General features: G+C 54.8%; 1 protein-coding gene across 2 annotated transcripts in view; it reads right to left on the bottom strand.

Annotated features, from left to right (window-relative positions):
• Nucleotides 1-24174, bottom strand: part of PAPPA2 (pappalysin 2) — a 188642-nt gene that overhangs the window by 53675 nt on the left and 110793 nt on the right. For both annotated transcript variants that reach the window (XM_045838564.1, XM_045838565.1), the window contains exons 14-17: nt 23593-23809; nt 6637-6808; nt 3115-3292; nt 1701-1914 (exon numbers count right to left, since the gene is read on the bottom strand). In XM_045838564.1, coding sequence (XP_045694520.1) covers nt 1701-1914; nt 3115-3292; nt 6637-6808; nt 23593-23809 — 781 coding nt within the window. The remainder of the gene's footprint in view (nt 1-1700; nt 1915-3114; nt 3293-6636; nt 6809-23592; nt 23810-24174) is intronic.

The raw sequence follows: 24174 nt of genomic DNA, 5'->3' as shown, positions 1-24174 counted from the left end.
TCCCCCTCAGTCATTCTCTTCCCCCCGCCGCCCCCCACCGCTCTGCTCTGCCAGCATCTGAGCCGGGCGCAGGAGTGTGAAAACGGAGGCAAGAAGAGACAGGGAGAAGCAGCCTTTGGGCTCCTGGCGATACCATTCTCACATGGAGATGACCAGGGCACACTCGCTGCCTGTCAACACGTTACTATGCAAATCGACCTAGATCCTATGCAAATCACACGCAAATGTGTTTTCCGCTGTCAATAACTGTCAGCGATACCTGCTGGAGTCCACTGAACCAGATGCTGCCTGCTATGAATTTTTCATCAGAATTCATCTTCCGATCAGCCTGGCTCTTGCCTTAAACTGGGAGGACAAGGAGGGGGGTGGCTTCTCCAGCGACCACATGTGTCCGGGCTTTTTCTGGAGCAGAGGAAGGTCCTGGGTGCAGTCACGCTGAGTCTGCCCACAGGAAGAAGACTGCGTATTGAACAGGGGAGGCGCACGTGAGCCCTAGAGCCAGTCTCCAGGTTGTCTCCTGCCCCACCAGGAATTCAGGCAAAGTGTGTATCCCCTGGGGCCGTGTCTGGGGCTTTACTAGTTTAAAACAAAATATCTGAAAAAAAAATACCTACTATGGTCAGACTTCTACTGAAGTCCTGGGCAAAAAAAAATGATTTTGATTTTTTTCCTGAACTGACATAATTTATGGTTGGGAAAGAATAGCTACTATTTACTGAGCACAAAGAGTTTCTTTTTCTGAAAGCATTGGTTTGTTTAGAAAAGGGTTCATTTTCTGAAACCATGTATGGAGCAGCTGGCACCAGGCAGGCACTGGGCTGGATCTGTGTTCTCTCCCTGAATCCTTCACTCGACACGGCGTCATCCCCAGCTCACGGGGAAGATCGAGACCCAGGGCCCGAGGTGACTTGGTTGAGGTCACGGAGCCTACGCCCAGGGGGTGACCAGGATTCGGACCCGGCCCGACTGTCTCTGAAGCCCTTGCCCTTAGATGTGCTGTAAGAAGTTTTTGTTCCTCTGACTGCCGGGCCTTGGGAAGAAAGGCCCCCGGCTCCCGGGTCTAGGAGCTCGCGCACAAGAGCAGGGAGATGGTAATAACAATGCTAATGGCTGACGCGCACTGAGTTTTCTGCTCTCAAAGTAAACTGACGGAACCTTAGGCTTGATGCGTGGAAACTCATCGAGTCCCCGCATCAGCTCTATCAGGGGGGTGTTATTCCTTTTATCCTCATTTACCGATGAGAAGACCAAGGCAGAGAAACCCCTTCCCAGCACCGCACAGCAAGTGTCTAACCCGGGACCGGCCCGGGCAGTTTCTCCCGGAGCCGCCGTCGTGGGACCCTGAGGGTCCCGACCAGGGACGGTCCCTGGCGTGTCCCCACACACGTAACACCTGGGAAGCTCCTAACACTTACTTTAAAGGAAGATGATAAATAGGGCAGAGACCCTTTTAAAGAGCACCCAGGTGAGGCTGCACGGGATCTCCTGTGGGAAAGGATCACCTTCACAGAACGCACACCTGGTCAACCTACCTGTCGTGCCTGGGGAATACACCTGTGCAGGTAAAGAGAGAGCGCACGAACAGACAAAATCAAACAAACTGAACACGCACTGGGCGACCCAGAGGCCCTAATGTTATCCCCAAAGCAATGGCCTGGGACTCACGGAGGGGGAGCAGGAGCCAGGGCGGGCCCACTCACCTCCTGACTTGACCCTCCGAGCCTCCCACCACGTAGTAGCCGGGTCTGCACTCGTATCTGCAGGTGGAGCCCACGTCGTGGCGGCCCTGGAGGCAGCGCGGCAGCAGCAAGGTGGCGTTGGGGATGACGGGGGGCGTGTCGCACTCCAGCTTGCAGTAGGCTTCGGGGAGAGACCAGAGCCCGTCCTCCAGGCAGGTCAGCCACGGGCTCAGTCCTGGCTCCGGGAAAGAGAAGCGTGGGGCGCTCAGAGCACATAGAGTCCAGAAACGTCGCTGCATCAGACAGAGCCGAACCGGCCACCGCGTGGGCGTGCTTAGAAAGGACGTTACCCTCTGTGGGGCAATTCTCTAAAATCTCAGGGCAAATGTCTTTCTTGCATTTCTTACCCACACAGCCGCCAGTCTGACCTACTAGACAGAGTAGAGGCCAGGTAACGACCCCTTGACATTGGTGACAGAAGGGCTGGCTGGGCCCCCGTCATGACCTCCCCCCGCCTACCGATGGTAACAACACAGCAGTGGCTGCGTCACAGAAAACATTATAATGATCACAGGTCACTTTTTTACAGTGCTTAGTATAATCCATACCAGGTGGTATTCTAAACATTTTACGCACATTAACTCATGTAGGTGTCAAACTTCGAGCAACCCTGTGACATAGATCTCACCGTTATCCCCAGTTTGGCAGAAGAGGAAACGGGGCTTAGGCTGACTTGCCCGAACTGGTAAGCGGCAGAGGCAGGGACTGAACTCGGGCCGTCTGGCTGCGGAGTTCTGGGCCTCAACCCCACACCGGACGCCTATGAGAAGCAATCCTTGGACATCCGGTTGCATGACCGGCCCACCCCAGACCCGCTAAACCTGAGTCTGGCGGCGTGGGGCTCGGGGAGCTGCATTTGTAACAAGCCACTGGCAGGCACAGGGGAGTCTGCCGGGGGGTGAAGGGCAGGGCTGGGCAGCCAGAACAGGGTTCTTCCCCGGCGGCGTCTGTGACTGGCGGTGCAGCCAGGAACTGATCTGACCACTACGTTCTCATCTATACAACAGGGCGAAAAGCACCTAACTCACGGGAGGGTGGTCAATACTAAATTAAGAAATGGGCATGATAAGTGCAGCGTTGTTATTAATATTATCAGGGACCTGTTGTTGTTGGACTGCGGAGGACACACAGTCGAATAAAAACAAGCAGATGCCTGTTCCTTTCGGTTATGAGGCCCCGGGCCAGGCCCCACCCCCGGATGCCGTGGGGAAGAGCAGCATTGCCTCGGGGGCTCGGCTGGGGTTGTCAGGAGAGGGTGGTCCAGCAGAGCAAACGGGAAGAGTGTCGGGGTGCGGGCAAGACCCCCCAAGAGCCCCCAGAGAGAGCGGACTGGAGGGGCCCTGCGGCCCCCAGTCCCCGGCTGGCCGGACGGTACCTTGCAGCTTGGCCGGAGGGACACAGGAGACGGAGCAGCGTTTCCGGAAGGTCGTTCCCTCGGAGCAGGAGAAGGTCGCGTAGTGCACCAGAGACGGGCCGGGGGCGCCGCAGTCGAGGGGTGCACAGCGCACTGCGCGGTCCCAGTGCCCGGAGGAGCACGTGAGCAGGATCTCCCGCTGGAAACGGGGAACGTGCCTGTGTCACGGTCCCGTGAGACGCCTCCCACGGGTCTCACTGGAAGGCTTATCTACACAGTTTCCCACTGAGGGTTCGTGCAAAGACTGGAGACAGGTAAAGTTATGTCGCCTTTTCCCTCTTTCCGCCTTATCGTCTTAACACACGACCTCACGATTCTGAGGCTGAGGGGAGGTGCCGTCCGGGAGAGAACCGCTGAAGGCAGGGGAGGCTCCTCCAGGCCAGCTCTGGCTGCCCCAGCGTGTCCCTCTGTTCGCTCTCTACCCTCCTCCACCCGGCTCTGTGCCCAGGGATGCAGGCCCCTGCGCACTCCGAGCCTCTGACCAGGGCGCACTGGCAGGAGACTGGGGCGGGGGGTGGGGAAGAGGTGCTGACCCTTCCCGCTCCCTCTGCAGGGGGCTGCTGCAGGTCAGCCCCACCCCTGGGTGGCCCTCTTCACACAGAGGGCCCTGTGCTCTCCTCTCTCACTGCTCCCTATGGTCGGCTCTCCAGGCCTGGGGGTGCTGACCACCCCTGCAACCCCGGGAGCCTGCCCCGTCTCCCTGTACTCTCCCGAGATCCTGCTACCGCCTGTGCAAGTAGTCCCTTAGTTCAATTCTCTCAAATTGCCCATCGTAGAGCATGCCATCGGCTTCCTGCTGGGACCTTCCTGCTGAGCCAGCGAATCAAGGATGGTGTATCCTTTATTCTAAGTACCTAAGAGCAGTCGAGAATCAATTTGTATCAGGCACCTTCCAAACCATGCGGTGAAATCTGAGATGCCAGCCATTTCCCTGAGCCCCAGGTCTGCGGGGTGGCCTGAGAATTCATCCCCACTAAGGAAATGAAGAGACACTGACGGAGCACCTGGAAGGGCCGGGTTCTGTCCTGGGTTTCGGTAAACAAGACAGACGCCCTCCAGGAGCTAGTACTCCACCTGCAGAGCAAGTCACAGGTGGGACCAGAGGCTCGGAAAGCACTTGAAGGTAAAGAATGGACTGAAGGGGAGAGGGAGAGGGGGAGGGGGAAGGGGAAGGGGAGGGAGAGAGAGAAAGGGACAGGGCGGACAGGAGGTATGGGAAAAACGCAACAGATATACTTCTGCTACATTCTACCCTTTCCCACAATGACTGCAGAGGAAACAATCCAAGGATGCAAAAGATAAGATGAAAGAGGTAGGAAAAGGGGGGCCACAAAGGGAAAATACAGATCTATGGAAACTACAGCGGTGCCGTGTGTGCGTGCTTGTCCTGGGGGGCTGAGGCAGCACCACGGGGTGGCGGTGGGCTGCCCGTCCCTGGGCAGCAGGGAGGGCGTGCTGGGGGCGGGCCCCACAGAGCTGGTGACACGGGAGCTGGGACTTGACAGATGAGTGGGACTTCGGAGGGGAAGGAGGAGGGAGAAAATGTTCTGAGTGAGGGGAGCAGCATGAGCAGGGACGGAGGGCTTGTTTGGGAGAAAGCACGGCTGTCACTCTAGCCAAGGGGTCACCAAAGGTCATAAAGGGGGAGAGGGCAAGGGAGGGGGGTGACTCTGTGGCTCCACCAGCCATCCCGCCAGGAGACCACAGGGGCCACAGCCAAAGGCGCAGCCAAAGGTACAACGACCAGTGAAAGCACCTGTCACCCCTGACACCTGCTCCTGGTTACCAGCTCCTCCCTGTTCCCCAGTGTTCCCCCTGCCGCCTGCCAGGAGGGCCCCAGTCCCAGCCAGACACATTTTTCTGTTTAGTTTCCGTTCTTGTGTCAACAACAAGCAAATAATCCCCCGCTGTCTTGTGATCACGAGCAGGATTGTATCATTTCCTGAGCGGGGGCCCGCCTCAGGTGACAGGGGAGGTGGGGCTGGTGGAGCGGGAGCTGCCGTCCCAGACTCTGCCGCGGGCAGGGCGGCGCCCGCTCAGCCCGCAGCGACTGCCCCAGGGGCGTCTCCCAAACTCCGCGTGCATCGCCTGGCTTCTCTCCGGACTCCGCTGAGCCCTGCGTCCATTTCGCTTTGAACCGGCTCCTGGTTTTACCGCACTGCAAACACTGTCGTCTCCTCGCTGCCCTCCCTCACCTGTTACTCCAAGGTATTCAGTCCCTACATTTTGCAGGGAGGTCCTTTTTCATTTTTTTTCTCTTTTCTAGAGCAAGTTAGGCCGGGTTAGGAACGAGTAGGTGATTAGAACACTCTATCACCCAAACCATCATATCACGCAGGAACGCCGTGACTGTTTCTTTCCACACAGAACCCAAACTAACGGAAACCAATGGCTGTGTCTTTAAACTCCAACTCTCTCTAAGCCAACGAAGTTCCCCACGGACCCGTGAATCTCCTTCCTTCCACACCACTGACATCGGACTGCCGGTCTCACGTCCACTCTTCCCTCACTGTGCTCTGTGCCCCGGGGTTTCCCCTCGGGAGCCGCTGCCTCTGGCCTCACACACACTCTTGGCACTTCCTACCGTGCATGTGTTTTCCGAGGGCTTGTTTCTAGTGAAACTGCTGTGCAGGGCACCGAGAGCTCTCTAAAGCAAAGACGGGGAACAGCATTTCTGGTGGGGGAAACAGCGTCACGCTCGTAATAACGGCGGCTCACCAGAGCGCCCTGTGCCTAGCGTTCTGCTGGAAGCTTTTAAGTGACTTCCGATCGGTCATCTTAACCACCCAGTAACAGAAATAGTTCTGTTCTAATTATCTCACAGATGTGGAAACTACCCTGAGGAGGTTTGTTTGTTTTGTCTGTCTTTTTTTACCTAAAATCATACACCCATTAAATAGCGGGGCCAAAATTTCACTCCAGGTCTGTCCCAGGCCACGCTCTTACTGCCGCACCACCTTGAACTCCTGGAAATGGTGCTGTGGTGGCTCGTGGAAACTTGGAAACGTCCATCAAAGGTACAGTCATGATGCAATCCCACCCCAGGAACAGAGGGAAGGAAAGCAAACTGTCTTCCTCCAGCCTGCTCGTAAGAAGGGCTGGGGAGTCGGACAATGGGCCACAGATAAGCAAGCTGCCTGCAAACGGGGGGCAGGGCTGAACTGTGGCATCCTCACCTTGAGGGCAAACGTGGGGACTGTCGTTTCTGACGGGAAGACAAGAACAGGGAAAGGAATGCAACGCACCCCGGTCTACTGCCCATCTGGAGGGGAACGGACACCTGGCCGAGAGGGCATGGCTCAGGCTCTCATGTCCCTTGCATTTCTGCAAAGCCCTGCCCCTGCCGGCCTTGGAGAGTCCACAGGTCTCCTTTCCAGTGACTGGCACCCACCTGCCCTCCCCAGATGGGGCCAGAGGGCGGAGCAGGAGGACCTTCCCTCCCCAGGAGCGCGGCCCTGATGATGACACAGGTTTCCAACTCACCTGCATGGGCCTCAGGTACTTCCCACTGCTGGCCTGAAGGGTGAACCCCCTTTGACAGGTGACAGAGCACTTCATGTGGCCTGGGCCCCCAGAGGTACAGTTCACCACATCCGTGTGATCGAGCAGCAGGGGTGCACAGCTGCCCTGCTCCCCGCAGGGCTGGTGGACGCAGCTGGGGATGACAGGGAGAGAGAGGGACATCTCAGGCTGACGCAGACCCAGTGGGCAGCAGCAACGGCTCGGGAGCTTCTCCTGGAAAGGGCCTCGAAGCCAAAGAGGACGCTTTTTTCCAAAACCTACATTAAACTCGCCACCTCCTTCTCTATGGCCTGGAACCACTGAACACACAGTAAACAAGAATAGTATCACAGCCTGGCGTGGGAGACCAACAGTGGAGGGAGACATACATGAGCTGGGGGAGGGGTTGTGAAGTCTCAACAGGCATTTCCCAAACCCGGCGCTGTAACTGCACATGTAACACAGAAAAGACAGCTTTGTCTCTGGGTCTCTCTTCAACCTGTCGGGGTAAGAGATCCAAAACCTGGCCATTCTTCAAGGGGTGAGGTCAGGAGACCTCACCAGTGACGCTCAAGAACCCCAGGTTCCCAAGATGCTGTGTGCTCTGATGGCTACAAAACGTGGTGTTTCCTCAGTGCGGCAAGCACAGCGTAGAGGAAAACAGAGTCATTAACAGTTGTGGTTCATGTCAGCTTAATGCCAAGAATTTAATGAGAACTAGCACGTGCTGTTTTTTCGGCGCCTCCATCCAATCACACCATGTCATCCTCGAGGACGATTTGGAGCTGAGATAGGGCACAAAACAAATCCTGTGAATGAGCCTCCTTCCATCAGGATGGGGCTCCAATAACCACGGTTGCTATGACTACCAGTGTGCAAAGTCCTGCCAGCACTGGCAGGAGGGAGGGAGCGAGAGAGACGGGAGCGCAGACCAGGGGGAAAGTGACATGAAATGAAACCAAGACCGAAAAAAAAACCCCCACCAAACCCAGACCTGTTTATGAAGTGAGAAATGGTTTCAGGGCAGCTGCTGCAAATTCTTTCACTAGCTTATATTTCCATTTGCTTCCTTTTAAGGAATTTGTTTTACGAGGACGGTGTTTGTCAGGTCGTTAGCCTCTGATGGCATCTGGTACCAATTGCAGACTTTTCTTCCTCACACCTCAGCCCCAAAGCCCTTCTGTGTTTCTCGTCCACTACAAACACGGCTTTGGTGAGGGAAGTGGCGTTCTCCATGTTCCCGGCCTCGAGGCGCAGCCCCCTGTCCGCTGAACACTACGCAAGGCCCAGCATCACAAAGATAACGGGAGTCGCAAACACAGCTTTAAAACTCCTTGGAAACCCTCTTCGCAGGGTCCTGGGACCCAGGTTAAGGACAGAGGCAGCAGGCGAGGCACTCGCCCTGCCCCAGAGAGGTGGGGAGTCAGGTATTTGTCTTGGTTTGACATACAAGGAAACTCAAGCTGCTTGGAGACTGTCTGGAGGCCACACAGCGAGTGGGAGGAAAATCCTCGGGCTGGGTCTGGGAGCCCTCGCTCTGGGGCCAGCCTAGACCACGAGGACCCCTCCCTGGGCCCGGGGGGGCGGGGGGGGGGCTGCTTCCCCGCTGCTGTGTTCTCCGTTCCAAAGCCAGCAGCACAGGCCAGCGTGAGCCAGGAAGCCCCTTCGCAGGGGAGCTGGGGGGAGTATAGATATTTAACAGTCCGTCTTAGCTTTGAGCGGCCTTCTCTTAAATGTTAGCAAGTCCACTTGGCCACATCTGTCCAGCCGCCGAGGTCTGCAAGGTGCCCGTCTGAGGGTGTCTCCTCCGTTGGCAACAGCTCCTCGTCTTCCACCCGTTTTTTCCAGACCTTTCCTCACACCTCATCACGACGGGTTCTTAGGTGAGCATGCGATGCACCCAGTCAGATGGGATGCACAGGTATTTCCATGTTAGCAGCAGACAAGGTTTCTGGCCAGAGGAACGGGTTTCGCATGCTGGAATTTTAGGTCGGGAGGGCCTCAGAAAGCACACTCGCTGTCGACGGCCACCGACCGCTGGCCTCGCTCCGCTCTTTGCCCACATCTCTGGGTAAGTCTCCACCCTCTCTTCTGGTCCTCACTCCCCAACGTCAGCGATGTCGACGGAAGAATCCCTGTTCCAAATGCACTCGAACCCCAGCCTGTCCTGCTCCTGGCCGTACCCTGCTGTGGCCGCCCAGACACAGACCTGGCACTGTCCTGCTGCAACACGGGCGCATCGCCTTCATTGCTGTGTCTGGGGGCGATGCCTGTGCGTGGGAGCCCCGGTGCGCCCGAAGAAGGCGTTCTCGGCCAGGCCGTATGCCGCGCTCAGGAAGCGTTAGAGATGAGGGGTGCCCGGACCCGTGCCCCAGAGGTTCTGACTCCGTGGGCCTGCGGTGGGATGCTGGCATCTGTGGCGTTGATGTTTCAGGGGTGCCGACACTCACCGGGAGTGAAACCCAGCACCGTAGAGGTCTGGGTGTGTGTGACCCCGAAGGAGTCAATAAACCCCACAGACCAGGACCAGGCAGGGAGAAGGCCGACCCTGGGGGACACTGGCCCCACTGCTCGGCCGTTACGCTTTAATGCACGAAGCACAACTTGTCAGGGAGCAGCCACAAGACAGACGGACAGCGTACAACACGCCCCCTGTTGGACACACGTTCAATACCGTGGAGAGAGAAAACGGGGCCGGGGTTACTGGGCACGGCTGCTTCGGGGCACGTTCTGTCTCCGGCCGGGGGGGGGATGTGCCGGTGGTGCGCGGAGAGGACCGGGGAAGCCGGGGAGAGAACAGCCCAGCACGTTTCTGCCGATGCCTTACAGAGAGCACGGGGCCAGACGGCGCCCCCGGCACCTGGACAAACCCCCACCTCTTCCTCCTCCTTTTAATTTTTTTTTTTCTGAACAAAATTCAGTATGTGTGGGCCTCTTTAAATTTGACTAACGTGGAGAACTCACACTGAAAGAGATCAACATCTATTTTGAAAGAGAGACTGAGACGCAAGTCCCCGGGGCTCTCCCTGCCGTCAGCGGTGGGTGGGGAGCCGAGTAAGGCCACTGCCCCGAAGCAGCAGACACGGTTCTCCGCAGAAGGAGTGGACGGACCGCGGGCAGACCTGTCCCGCGCGTGCCCCAGGGCAGGCCGAACCCCGGCGCGGCTTGGGTTTCCCGCTCCCAGGGAGGCCCACCTCCGGGAAGCGGGCTGACTCCCGATGAGGGGCCAAGTCCTCGCTGTTCTGCCCACGGCTTCGGTCCGTGGTTCTCCGGAGGGTCTGAGCCACCTTGGAGGAATTTCAGGAGGCTGCGACAATAGTCCCGCGTCAGTCAGAATCAATCCATCCACTTCTCCCACTGAGGGCTGACGGGAGAGTGTAAGCCAAAGATTCCACTTCTTGCACATAAATGCAGGGGGTGGGGGGACATGGAGGGCGACCCGGAGCAACGACCTTCGTGGCACCACAGCTTGTTACAACTTAAACGGGCCTTAGAGGTAACACAGACCAAACCCCTCCTTTGTAGAGATAAAGAAACTGGGACCAAAAGAAATTACGGAGTACTCCAGAACTTTCTACCACACGAAGACTATAATATCATACCGAAAAAAAAATTGAACTCAAAATCAGGATGACATCAGCTCATGAAATTTTCTAGTCGGTATCCCACCCTCCCTCCGGCAGCCAGAAAAGGCTGACCACGCTTGACCTGTGGAACCGAGGCGCACGCAGGACAAACCGTCTGGCGTGTGCACCGCGGGTCTGGAGGAACGGCACGGTGGGGTGCGGAGAGGGGCAGAACCCACGTGACCCCAGCTCAGGCCTTGGCTCGCTGGAGTTTGTCTCCAAGGCCTTGGGTGAGTCTCTTGACCGCCCCGGCCCCCTGTCTGCAAATCTGGAGACCGGCGGGGTGGAGCCAGGTTCTCCCGAAGGTCCCTTCCAGCTCTAACGAGGTATTTCATCTCACAGACGAGGTGCTGGTGGTACCGGGGCAGGAGTGCGGAGAACCAGGAGTGGGCAGGATGTGGGGGAGCCCCCGAGAAAGAGTCCCACACGGTCTTTCTGGCCCACTGTGCGTTTTTGCTTCGTGCCCCAACCCTTTCGGTCATTCAGTCAACCCACGATTGCAACGCTTTGATCCAAGAAGCGCCACCTTTGACCAAAGGGCGATGCTGGTGGTTTCCGCAGAAGCAGCCCTTTTGAGGTTAAATGGTAAAAGGGGAGCAGATGTCTCTCTCATTCCCCCACTGCGTTTCACTGACTCTTACTGAAATGAGAGGGTGCGGGCGAAGCAGGAATGTGTGCTCGGGACCTGGCAGCCGCCGGCGGGCGGAATGCAGAGTGCACTGGAAGCAACGACGCCCTCATTAATCTTCCCGCGCTCGACAGCAACACCGCATAGTAATGGTCGCGTCTATCCTCAGGGAGCTCTGCTGTCTCTCCAAACCAAGGCAGGGCTCGCTCTGGCTCCCCTCTCCGCCTCCGTCTGACTCCGGCCCGTCTCTGTCCCACGGGACGGCGACCATCGGCCTGGTCCCGTGAGGAGTTCCTCTGAAGGATCCTACCAACCGGGAAGGGAAAATTAACTCAAGTGCTTCTCTGAGGATTCTCATCCGAGAGCAACAGGGGAGTCTTGGCAGCTGCGCCCAGTCTCCCCTCACCTGGCCGGGGAAGGACGGGCTCCTGAACCGGGCAGACTCCCCCTTCCTCTCCTGCAGCCTGGGAAAGGGAGGGTCTCCCCCGCCTGTCTACTGAAGTCTCTGCCCCAAAGTCGGTGCCTCACCGTAGCCCTGTTGGGCGATGGCCATCTCCTTCTAGAATGTGACCTATCAGTGCGATCGGGACTAGACTCTGGTGGCCCCAGGACTCGGTAATTTGCTTCGCTCACTTCTCAGCCTGGGCCCAGCCTTTACCACACCTGGCTGTAACACCAGGAGGCCCTTCCAAATGCCCCCTGTACTTCTAAAGAGAAACAGATTTACGACGCACAGCCAAGAGCACTCCCTTTCAAAAGCCCCGGGTCACCAAGTTTCAGAGCCCACGATTTTAATGTAGATTATAAAGTACGTGGAATACCACAGGAGGAGGCCAAACTAGCGCTGGCCAACCGGCAGCGTGTGCTTCCCGGCACCAGAGGAGCAGAGTCGCCCACCAGAAACATCAACAACAACTGCACACGCACACACACACACACACGCACATGCACGCACACGCACACACACACTTTGCCCCTGCAGCCTGCAAAGGCAGTCACCCCTCCACGTGGGGCATTTTCTCACAAGGAGTGACATCTGCTGACTCCCCCTACCTGTTATTCATCCCTGGGTACCGGTTAAACTATTAATTCCTGAGTGACACTGCCCCAGCCACAGTTGCAGGCCAAGCCTGGGGGACTGTGGGACACGTGGCGTCCAGCGAGGGAAGAGCGAAGCCCCGTGAGGACAGCTGAGCGGGCAGGAGCTTCTGTCTGCCCTGCGGCCGGAGCAGGACCCCACGGGGCGGGGGGAGGGCTGGGCGGCTACTCCGGGGCTCTGCTGAACTGCATATAAGTTGAGGATGTACAAACCGGCACCTTGGGTGAGTCCCAAATTTACTCCAAAAGGAGAACCTAAAACACATGCAGGGGCTCCCTCTGGGACTCTCCCTCCTCCCCCTTGGCTCCCTCTGCCTGTGAAGTTTCTGGACTCCCCAGGAGAAGCTTCACATTGTTCCCATCATCTCGTAATCCCAGAATTTGTCAGTCCTCAGTTGACATCAGATTTGGAAGACGACTCCCTTCTGCTCTTTGCTCTCCCTGGCACTCCGAGCCTTGCAACATCAACGGCTCGTTTGCTGGTGGAGCAAGGAAGACCCAAGCAAAGGGAAGGACGACCCTAAAATCACGTGGTGAGACCAGATGATGCCGCCAAAAGCAAGAGGCAGGGGTCTGGGCCCTGGGCTTGCCGCCGCCCCGGTCACCCCACTTCCTCTGCCTGCAGAACCAGGCCTGGCCCAACCAGACGCATTCCAACCAGAACTTATGCTCAAATCTGTCAACAGCGTCTGTCTCCTTGGCAGCCTGGCAAAGTGACAGAACCCTAGAAACATGGGTTTTTGTTTTCTGTGTGCTTTCCGCCAGCTGCCATGAACAGAGACTATAAGGACAGCCCAGACCTGAGCGAAGTTCGAGGTCAGGTGATCTTTTAAACTCATCCCTCCTTCTAGCATCACTTTCTCTGCTGTTCACACTGCCCCGAACTCCCCAGGGCCCATGCTAGGTTGCATTCGGGCAGGGACTGGTCTGTTTCCGAACCGTCGAGGGGCAGGAGAGGATACGCCCGGTGTAAACAGCTGATAATGGCTTAGACCACTTCTATTTCCATCAAAGAGTTACTTGCCATTTTAAAGAGACCCCTACAGACTGTCAAGACTGCAAGAAAAGAACTCCTAGTGGTGGCATTTCGGACACTGCGGTCAGGTGTTAAGGGGCATCGCCTCAGAGTCATCGTGCTGAAACCAGCCGGTCCATCAGAGGCAGGCAGCCAGCAGCCCCGCATCTGCCTGAGCTGCGTGCGCCTGTTTCCAGCTTTCAGCCAAAAACTCTCCCTCAGCTGATTCTCAGAATGTATTTCACCGAGCGCCATCGCAGACAAGGTAACCTTTCCATAAAGGCTATTTCTAGAATAGTCAGCCATCCTCCAGCAACTGCCTAAGTGAGATCATGTCCGTGACCTTTTCTCTGTTCCTCTGTAACCCCATGAGAGCGAACAGTTGAAAAGACTCGCACCGCTCACTGCGCCTCCCGAGCAGACCTGTCATCACCCCCCAGGCCATCCGTCATCGGCCAGGACACTCAGAATCCCCTTCAGTGGCTGCCCCTCCTGCCCCGCGTTTTATGGACAACTCATCCTGGGGAAAGGAAGTTGGACGAGAAACCCAGGGAACAACTGAGCAGCTATAATTCTTTCCTTGCTTAAGAAACAAAAAACAGATTCAATGTTAACTTGCTAAGCTGCTTTGGGGAAGGAGATAATCGAATGAATAGAAGTGTATTACATATTTCATTTCTAGAGCACCTTTCCCAACGGCAAGAGAGAATACTTCCCATCATTCTGGAGCATTGAAAGGAAATCCTCTGCTAAAAATAAAAGAGGAGGGGGATACACAAATGTTTTAACATGTCGCCCCTGACAAGAGGGAGGAAGGAGTCGGTCACTTTGTGAGGCCACCAAAAGGCCGGTGATGTGCATGCCCTACACGGGACAAGCCAGGGAAGGAAAACCCTGGCAGCATAGGAAGGGAAAGTGCTGGCATTTCAAATCTGAGTTCCAAATAATGGAAGCACAATAGGCATTGCTCAAGCAGCAGCAAGGAGGGTTCCAGGGAACAATGAAGCATGAAACAGAAGGACGGATAATTGAGAAGGAATGACCCTCTTACCGAGACCAGGCTAACGCCCTGACTACAGCAGGGACAGGAGGCCAAGGCGCTGAGCTGAGCGCCGGCTGCAGCCCCGGGGCTGGGGCTCAGAGGGCCGTACAATCCAACCCCAGCCCTACCATGCCCTGTGGCGTAACCAAGAAGAGAGATTTTGAGACTGGAGTCCCAACATCTCCCAAAAGGCAAACACAGCCACTTCCTCCCAAATGTTCTCTGGGGTTACCGAAGTCACAGAAGGGAAGTTCCATGGGGAAGGTGCTTTCCTTTCTACCATAGCCTGCCACACCCAGCCAAGATCCCATGTCTACAGTGGCGTCTCCGTGGACAATGGAAGGGGACCCAGAGATTCTCTGCACTTGACCGAGAGGTACAGGCTCGGTCTTCTCGGTCAGCAGGTCCGCCTTCTCAAGAAGAGCTCTCGCAGGCTAATGACATCTTTTGTGTCACAGCACAGGGTTCCACTGCAGGAGGGCCCTAAAGGGGCAAGGCAGACATCACCCTGAGACGGCATTAGCCCTGCCCGTTACTGTAATTCATATCCTGCACAGAAAATTATGAGATGCTGGTGACAGCTCACGTTGGGTTTTCTCCCTGCATTATTTCTTTTTTGCTGTCCCTGCTTCGGGAAACTGGACTTGGAGAACAGGGGCCTCGCAGAGGAAGCACAGGTGCCTCAACTAGTGCACGTGGGCGTCACCTGGCAGGTGTCCGTGAGTGCGGAGCATCCGCACCAAACCAGACCCACACTGGTCTTCGATTATTCCTTTTTTAAAATCACATGATCCTCCTCTCCTTTACATGAGCAAAAAAAGAAAAAACAAAAGCAAAACCATGGCAGTTAGGCTAATAATGTCTACGTACTTTTTTATGCTACATGTGCAAGACTCAGAAGCTCAACTCCAGTATTATTCATTGTGATGCCCATAGTAATAGCCTGATAGTAAGGGTTTCCATGTGTACATGTTGCTGCCTTGCATACGGAATCACGGAAGAGCACACTGTGTGTTCATTATTTTCTCCTGACTCAGACTCAGTTGTTCCCTGCAAAAAGCCCAGCTTCCTTCTCCCAGAATGATGTGTCCATACAAGAGGGGTGGGGGAGGAGAACTGCAGGAGATTCTGAGTGTCCTGGCCCGTGACGGATGCCCTAGGGGATGACAGGTCTGGGGGGTCGGGGAGGGGGCATGGACTTTCTGTGTTCATGCTCAGTTTGCTTTAAGTAAGTAGGAAAATGCAGATTTATGAAGGAAAGAAAGAGGAGAAAAATCTGGGGATCCTGCTCATTATAAAAAAATGTTTTTTTCACTTAAAAATAGTACCATTACCATGGCACTATCAGTTAAAAAGTTAAATCATTTTGAAGTTTAGATACATGACTCAAAGCACGTTAACCTTTTCTACAAGACTGCCTTGCATAAAGCGAAACACACACACACTCTCACACCCTGGACCAACACTGCTAAAACGATTAAGTCTCAGTTATCCAACATTACGATCAATAAATAGTCAGAATGCAGATCGTTTGCAACATAACCACAATTTTTTTTAGGTTTTGTATAATGTTATGATCTTCTGGGAAACCAGCTGATATGGCTGATGAGGGTTAATTACTGAGTAGTAGTAAGGGATTCCAGCTGAGCCAGGGAGAACGGGCTCTGAAGGTAGCTCGGGCCCAGGAATACGGGGGAATGAACTTCGGAGTAAAACGTGGGTATGGATCGTTCGTAAAATGGACGTGGTCCACCTAGATCATGGGGAGCTGAGAGGACATTCTCGTGGCCAAAGGCTGCTGAGAAAAGCTAACCTACCGAGAACTGGGGCATTTCTACGAGAAGACCTTACTCTTGGAATTACTGTCCTTCCCTCGCAATTTTGTCCCGCGTGCAAATTCCTGGCATGTCCCTCGAGGCCCGAGCTGTGCGGTAAAGGAAAACTTTGTAAGTATAGTATTTGCCTCTTTCAGGGTGTGGGACACACACAGTCAGAGGCCCTGAGCCTGAGCTAGTGGCCGGCACTGGGCGTGCCCCCTGCTTCCTGGAACCCACAACCGGGCATCATCTCCTCACCTCGAGTGTGGCTGGGACCAGTGACGGGCTTCAAACCACCTGAACGTGGCATCGGTGAGAACGTCACTTCTGGTTCCGCCACCTAAGACTGAACGGCCGTCTTGCTGAGAGACTCTCTCGTGCTGGCTTTGGAGGGACAAGCTGCCGTGTGGGAGCTGGCCGGCGGAGAGGGCTCCGGGACAAGCCACACCCCGCAGGAAGCGGAGGCCCTCGACCTTCCGGAACCAAATGCCAACAACCACGTGACCTCCCCCGCACGAACCTTCAGACGAGGACCCGGTCCTGGCTGACACCTCACTGGAACCTTCCACGGGGCCCCGTTCAGCCTGGCCTACACTCCTCAGCTCAGAAACACAAGTGTAAACGTGCGTTCATTTCAACGGACGAGTAGGCAGCAGCATTGCAACATGGCGATGGGAAACTGATACACACATAAACCAGGCTTTCAAAAGTGAAGGTGCCCCTTCTGGCTGGCTTTGCACGTCTAATCTCCAAGAGAGTGCAATCATTTCCTCCGATTTTCTATCCACAGAGGAGAAAGACCCTTTTTGTCTGGGCTAGGACCCCACAGGAGCAGGGTCAATGTTCTTCTTCTTCTGGTGACCCCGACTCCCCTCGGACTCTGCCCATAAAGTCGCTCTAATCTGGAAATTCATTTCCTGAACTAGCCCCCAAGTCCCAAGCATGTTTCCAATTCCACCGGTTTCCACCCCCTTCATCAAAGATCCCTAGCGTACCTGCGTTACTTGGAGCCCACATCTGCATTTCTTGGTTTCAGAGTTTCCTCCAAATAAATACGCCATTTACATAAACACATCTGAGCCACAGGTGCCCTTTGTTTACTCCGGGCCAGCCCGGCTCGTGCGGCCCCAAGGCAAACACGGCGCGGGGGGGCGGCGGGGTTTCTTGGACAGCAGTGGACACAGGCGTATTTCTGAAACAGTTTTCCATTCATATAACGAGACCTTTCCTGACTAAAAACAAACTACTTGGACTCTGGTCTTATTTGTGCTGATCTCAAATAAAGGTGAGTTTGTATCCCCGGAGTCCGTTGCCACGACCGAAAAAGGAGTCCTACTGCACTGCAGGTACTTCATAAGCATTTCTGAATGACGCACTTTCTCTTTCCACACACACACGAGCGTATGCACTGTCTCAGACCTCAACTGCTGTGTGAATCAATTACTCACACAGATACAAAGGATTAAAACACGACTACTGAAGGGAGGGAGAAAGCAGGAGAGTGAGAACGAGAGGGAGGGAGGGAGGGAGGGAAGGACCCGGGTCTCCGCGCAGATGCTCAGGTGAAAGATGAACGTCCCACTCAGCTTTGACTCAGAACACTTGGCTTTGAGGAGCTGCCGCTGAAGGCAAACCTCAGAGCCCGCTACGATCCTATATTTACGCGTATCCATTACTTGTTTTCCATCTCAATCAGAGTGCGCATTTATACCGAGTAAGCTAATGAGGTATTTATACTTTATGTTTGCCTTGGACTTCAAATGAGTCCAAAACATTAAAAAAAGAAAACGTGCGTTTCCAGTGAGGTCAAGCTACTCAGAAGTTAACTGAAAAGTGGTCTTAACATTAAAGCTAGGAACTTGGGGGAAATCATATGTGGAACATGAGAGGGAGAGAAAGGGGGCTCCTTCTGGGTCCACAAGACCCTTCCTCTCAGTTACCGACCCGCTGCCCCCGGTTCCGGGTCCTCCGGCCCGCGCTGCCCAGAGATGGCCGTGCCAATGCTGCTCCTTCTCCGGCTGACGTGGCGTCACGTTCCGCCAGCAGACGTAATTGCAGCGTCACTGCAGACGGAAGGGCGTCTCGACCCCTGCGCAGTTTCCTCTCCTTGCTTCTGCCACTCTTGATCTCCAACGAGCTTCAGTCCAGTGATGCTCACCCACCAGTGAGTTTCAGGGACATCCTGCATGTCCCAGCAAGTGCCACCAGCACCCTCGCTGGCTTTCCCCTCAGGTCTCAAAGGTACCCCAGTGAATGACTCCCCAGAAAGTTCGCCTGCACCCCAATAGCAGCTCTCCAGCAAGCAGCTTCCTGAGAGGCTCTGGTCAGCACCCCACTGCGTGGTGGCATTACCGGCAGCCCAGCCCGTGGGACCTCAGCGAAGGTCGCTGGCATCCGGGATGCCACGGCCGCTCTCTCCATCAGGATCCGCCCACAGCCCCAGCTGGGAGCCTCTTTTGCATTTGTTCCTTCCCGTGGTACTCCTTCCTCATCTCTGAAAGCAACGGTTGCTCCCATTACCCACCGTCCAATGCACTAGGGTTCTCCTTACCCCTTCGTAGTTCATCCTCTGCCCCTAGTTAATGGTCATTTAGATTGAGCTTCCCCTGCTCCAGTGACTGTGTCCCGACTGGGCCCCACTGACCCAGACTGAAACCGGAAGCGGCACTGGGAGACATTCCCAAAGACAGAACGTGGGCGCCAGTGGGTTCTGTCTTTGGGCCTGACAGCATTGTAATGCTGTCAATGGGAAACGGATGATACGAATTTCTGACACACAGTGGGGCCACAACCGACCAGCTCTCATCTTTGGCCGATCTCGAGGAAGAGCCAATGGGGAACACCAAACGCCTGCTGGCCTTGACCGCCGAGCACATCACAGCAGCAAAGGAGAAGGCGGCACCCCGGGCCCACAAAGAGAAGCCCCTTCCTCCTGCCGCGTCTCTCCAGAACCCTCCACCGACAAAGCTTACTAACACCGTGCCCGCGGGCAGAGAATCCGTCCCGCTCTAGGGTGACAGAGGAGGGCGGCCGGAGCGGGTGTGGGATCGAACAGCACACCCCGACAGCCATGCGCACACCTGGAGAAGGGAGGACGGCGAGACGCAGCAGCGGGGACAGGCGAGGGAACTGGCAGGGCTGTGCTCCCAGGCGGCGTGAGATCACGCCCCACGCTCCCCCTGCCCGTGCGCAGTTCATCTCGCGCAGATACGAAGGGGTCACTTCTCCCTGCGTCCCCCTGAAATACCACCAACACACAACGACGAGAAAACTCTTATCAAGACCGAAAACCGAGACCGACAACTGGAACCTGTGAGGATTTATTTCCTCTTGATTTCAAAACGCATGGGAGCTGAACCGAGAAACATCCCTGGAAGCCAAACTACTCATTTTTTTTTTCTGGAAAAAAAAAAAGGCAAACGAGGGATGGAGCCATGCTCAGGGAAGAGCGGGAAATGGAGTGTTCTTTCCTCATCCTCTGGCCCCTGTAAGGACCGCAAAACTGGGCACTGCCGTTCAAGGGTCACAGCCCTGTCCCCATCCCTCAGTCCCGGCCAGTGCCACCCTTCCTTTACTACTTCACGACTTCACATCAAGTTTGGAGGGTGGCGCAGGGAGGACTGGCAAATGCCATTGGGTCCTGAGCGAGAAGTGTCCCCAGGGTGCCAACACTCTAGGGCGTCCTTCCCACCAGAGGCTTGGGGCCGTGAGATACACTTTCGGAACAGAAGCGCGTGGCAGTTTTACACAGAGAACCCCACTGCCTTTGTAAGCAGCGCGATGAAGCATTGTGCCCCGGGCTCACTGGCAGTCCAGACGGAGAAAGGTTAAAGGGCAAATATTTGTCAAACACACACAAGCAAAAGGAAAGCAGGGGTGGACATTTTAATCCCGAACAAAGTAGAACACAAAGACAAAAGCATTCAAAGGGGCAAAAGGGTTGGCAAGAGGTATAACCCTAATAAAGATAAAAAAAAGCCACAGAGAGTTAAACACCTAATTATTTAACATCAAAACTTAAAAAGGCGGAGCTGTTTGCAGCGCAAAGGAAAAGTGAAATAAGAAGGCAACACTGCATTCTCCACCTTTTCTAGAGCAGGCAGAAAGGACAATCAATACGAAGGAAAGTGCAAATGACGACGGGATGAGTTCTGACGAGTTTGGACCGCAGTTAGGAGCCCGTGCCCTGGGAAAGGAGACAGTGTTCTTCCGAAATTCGGCCCCGAGGACATGATGGACAAGCTGTTAGGTTGGAGGAGTTACCATCAGTATTCCCATGGGCTCACGTGACTGGAGGAACAGAATGCTGGTGTAGGAGAAGCCACATACCCACCAGGGAGTTAGTGAACTTTTCTTGTGAATTTCCAAAGTAGATAATAAGAGTTCTGATGATCTGCAAGCAAATCCGCTCACAGGCAAATTAACGTATTAGTTCCTGGGCTATATCTCAAACACACCACACTCCAAACCCCACAGCACTAATCAAAATAGAAAAAAAAGTTCCCACTTTTCAAAGTCAACAACACAGCCCTGGACAGGCTGGGGGGCTCCCTGACGCCCCGACTCATGCGGGCTGGGGCACGCTGTGCAGGGCCTTCCCCTGAAGCAGCCAGAGCTGGGAACAGCGGGAAAGGAAGACCGCACTGAGCTCTTATTGAGCCCTGGTGGCCCAGACGTGGAATACTGAGCTTGGTTTTCAAGACTCAGGGGTTCGTGATCAGGACACTCAGCCCAAAGGGTCATGAACCAAGGTAGCCATCACAGCAGAATGGGAAACGAGAGGAAGAGGGAGATCAAAGCCAAAGGGTCCGAGCCAAGGACTGCGAGCGTCGCTGCACAGCCACACGTAGGCTTCCTGGCTCCCTGCCGAGGCCCGGGGCCCGGCGGGCCAGCCGGGCTGGGGTAAAGATGCGGTGCTGTGGGACAGGCAGGCCACGGGCCGTCGCTGGCTCGGTGCGAAGTGGATAACACGTCTTCTGCTGCCAGGTATCTGTCAACTCTCCCTTGCCCACTGCAGTATTAATGGAATTCGGGTCATAAGGGGTGAGAAGGAGGTAGTCAGGAATCCCTCTCCCTATGCCCAGAATTTGAGGGTTTCGTATTATGGTCCAGCTACATCTACGACTGGGATTGATACAAAGGTGCAAAAAAGCTTCTTCTATTCTTTGGGAGACCTGGAGGGATTCAGATTTTTTTTTTCAGTTTGTTCACAAAGCAAATATATGGGATCTATTAGGTTCCCTGTGTACCAACATTTACTATATTGCACTGATTTGCTGGCGGAGAAGGAAAAGCCAATTTGCATGGTTCTTGTCAGTCACATGTGGTTTGGAATTGCTTATGCATTCCAGATACACTCTGTGTAAACTAGAGAGTCGTATCTTATTTCTGCTGGTTTGCATGCATGCATATGAAACTTGTTTTCCCCACAGTGCCAAGTGAAAATAGGAGCAGAACTCGCAGCAGTGATCACAGCTAATCAACCTCTTGGTTAAAACGTCACGGCCGCGATGGGGAGCACTCCTGTCCCTCAGGCCTGTAGAGGCTGCGGCCTCTCCTCTCCTAGTTTGCCTGTTCAGTTCTGTTCCACGGAGCATCGAGAGCTGAAGTCTGTACCTGTCAATCAACACACAATTTCTGATCCCTACTATGTGCCAGGCCCTCTGCTCGGTACTGAAAAACACTGAGCAGCAGAATCCCTGATTCACTCACAGAGTTCAGGGTTTAGTGGGAACGAACCGCCAGTACGTTAAGAGTTACCGCCTGGTGTGATAGCCACTCTTCTAGAGTGTGGGTGGGGTTCAAGACCCTGTGGACCCGGAGCGGGGGGGCTTGCCAAAACCCCACAGAAGAAGGTGAATCTTGATGGTGAAGTATGTGTTGAAGTGAAGAGGGACTGGAAGGCATTCAAGAAAGTAGGAACACTCTGTGCAAAGACACGAAGCTCATCAAGAACACATGTTGCAGGGACCCGAAAGAAATTCTGCGTGGCTTGCGGCCAGAGGTGGAGCCAGTGGAGAAAATAATGTGAAAACACATGAGAGAGAGGCCATAATCCTAGTAAACAATGTTATTTTAGTAGTCTGCATTCTGGTGTTAATATTCGAAGATGTTTGCTCACCAAGACGACGCAGGAGTGGCAGGCGGACGGGCTCACGTTCCCGTGTGCATCACCCTGCCCCTGTCCCTCGCTGCTTCTCCCTCCCTGGCACTTACACCAACACCTGGCACCGAGGTAGCCCCGAGTGAATGCGCTTCTCCTGCTATTGCTGCATGGAGCGGATGGTCTCCACAATGGGCCCTAGCGATCCAGGCCCTGGGCCAGACCCCTCCCCTGAGTATGTGCTGGACTTATGGACACGTGTCTAAAGAATAGACTGTACCAGAGTAATGGGTTGTCGTTTCCAACACTGTGTTATAAAAAGACTGCAGCTTCCCTTTTGGGACGTCTCTCATGTCCTCAAACGCTCTGGCTGTCTTGGTCTCTTGGATCATTAGCTGCCATGTCATAAGAACGCTCCAGCGGCTTATGGAGAAGCCCACGCGGTGAGGAGCTGAGCCACGCCCATGTGAGCATGCCCACTGTCAGCACCTATGTGAGTGAGCTCGGATGCCGACCTTCTGGAGCCTGCCAACAGCCACATGAGGGAGCTTGGAAGTGAATCCTCCGGCTCCACTCAAGCCTTGGGGTTACCGCAGCCTTGGCCCGTGGCTGGATGGAGACCTCCTAGGGGGCGCAACGCCAGGGGCACACAGCTGGTCTGCATCCAGACTCCTCACCCACAGAAACTGTGATAAGCCACTACATTCTGGGGCAGTTTTCTATGCCACAGAAGATAACTAAGATACTACCCGAGCACCATCTCCTCCTATTCCCTAATCAAGGCTGGGGGTCTGGGGTGTGGGGGTGTCAGAGTTTCCCCTTGGTGATGGGGCCCTGACTGGGAACTCGGATTTTGTGACCAGGATCCCAATCGCCTGACGCCTCACTCCTTGGTGGACCAAACCCTGCTGCCTGTGTCCATGCAACTGGTCCGACCATGCATAGAATGAGTCTGGGCCAACCACGGCACAGATTCCCGGGTTTGGCGTGCCCTTTCCCACCAATCAGGGCTGACCCTGGGTCCCCCAGCACTGTGGGCTGCAGTCCCTCCACGCGCTGCGGCAGAAGCCCAGGAAACCGAATCTAGGTGATCACTATCACGTGTCCACAGAGAGACACAGGTAGTTAATGTACTCTTGCTCTCCGTACATAACTCTGATTGATTATATGGCGCACCTTAGAAACTAATGATTAAGCTTCCTATATACACTGCCCAGGTGGAAGTAAGTGGGAAGACATAGATTGCTTAGGGAACACTGGGTTTTGGGCAGCACATTTTTGGTAGTTTATACAAAAAGGTTAATTTAAAGGCAGTGGTTTTAGGTGTAAAGAAAGTTTTCAGACCTTGTAGAGATGTTAAATATTTACATAAAATATTATGTTCAGCGGAGGAATGAAAAACAAAATATAAACCCCCAGTGTGCCACCTACCAGTGGTTCTTTGCTTCCTTCTTCTGTCTCTTCAGGAGCTGTCAGCCCTGTTTTCCAGTTAGCGGCTAAGTCCCACTGCACCCGCCGTGCCACGTGTGGGGAGGGTAGCTGTCCGTCACCACCACAAGAAAAGTAAAGAATGGAAGGAAGGAAGGAAGGAAGGAAGGGGGCTTTGTACCTCTGTCCCTGATGATTTTGCTCCTCGAGCTCTGGGACGCAGTCGTTGGGAACCGCAGGACCAGTGTGGGAGGACGTCCGCAGCGCCACCGCCGAGATGCCCACCCACGGGGAGGAGAAGCTCAGCAGTGCGGAGGCGGTGGGGCGCAGGAGGGCGTCCGCGTGCCGGCTCACGTTGACCACCAGCGGGTTGCGCTGGCAGGCCAGCGCGTGGGTCCCTGAAGAGAAAGGAGGCCATGAATCGCACTTCAAACCATTCACACAGCACAGCGATTTTCAATCAGTGGGCCCCCAAATTTTTAAAACATGCAATATCTGACAATTTAGTCAGGGGCACTGACCTCTTTTCCCTTAAACTGTCAAAAAACAAACAAACAAAAAAAAACCCCACAACGGCCAACATAACGATAGCTATCTGGTGGGAATGAATCAAAAATAGCTGTCTGGTGGGAATGAATCAAAATGATGCCTATTTTTTGTCAGAGCAGCAAAAAACGTATGCAAAACTGCAGAATTTTAGCAATCAGCCCCCGGGTGCCGTGAGATGGAAAGGGGTGAGAAACGCCGGTGTAGCACCATTTCT

The sequence above is a fragment of the Phyllostomus hastatus genome, unplaced genomic scaffold (assembly GCF_019186645.2).
Source record: "Phyllostomus hastatus isolate PE091 unplaced genomic scaffold, TTU_PhHast_1.1 phas_contig_283, whole genome shotgun sequence".
NCBI lineage: Eukaryota > Metazoa > Chordata > Mammalia > Chiroptera > Phyllostomidae > Phyllostomus > Phyllostomus hastatus.
This window is presented reverse-complemented; position numbering and strand designations above follow the sequence as displayed.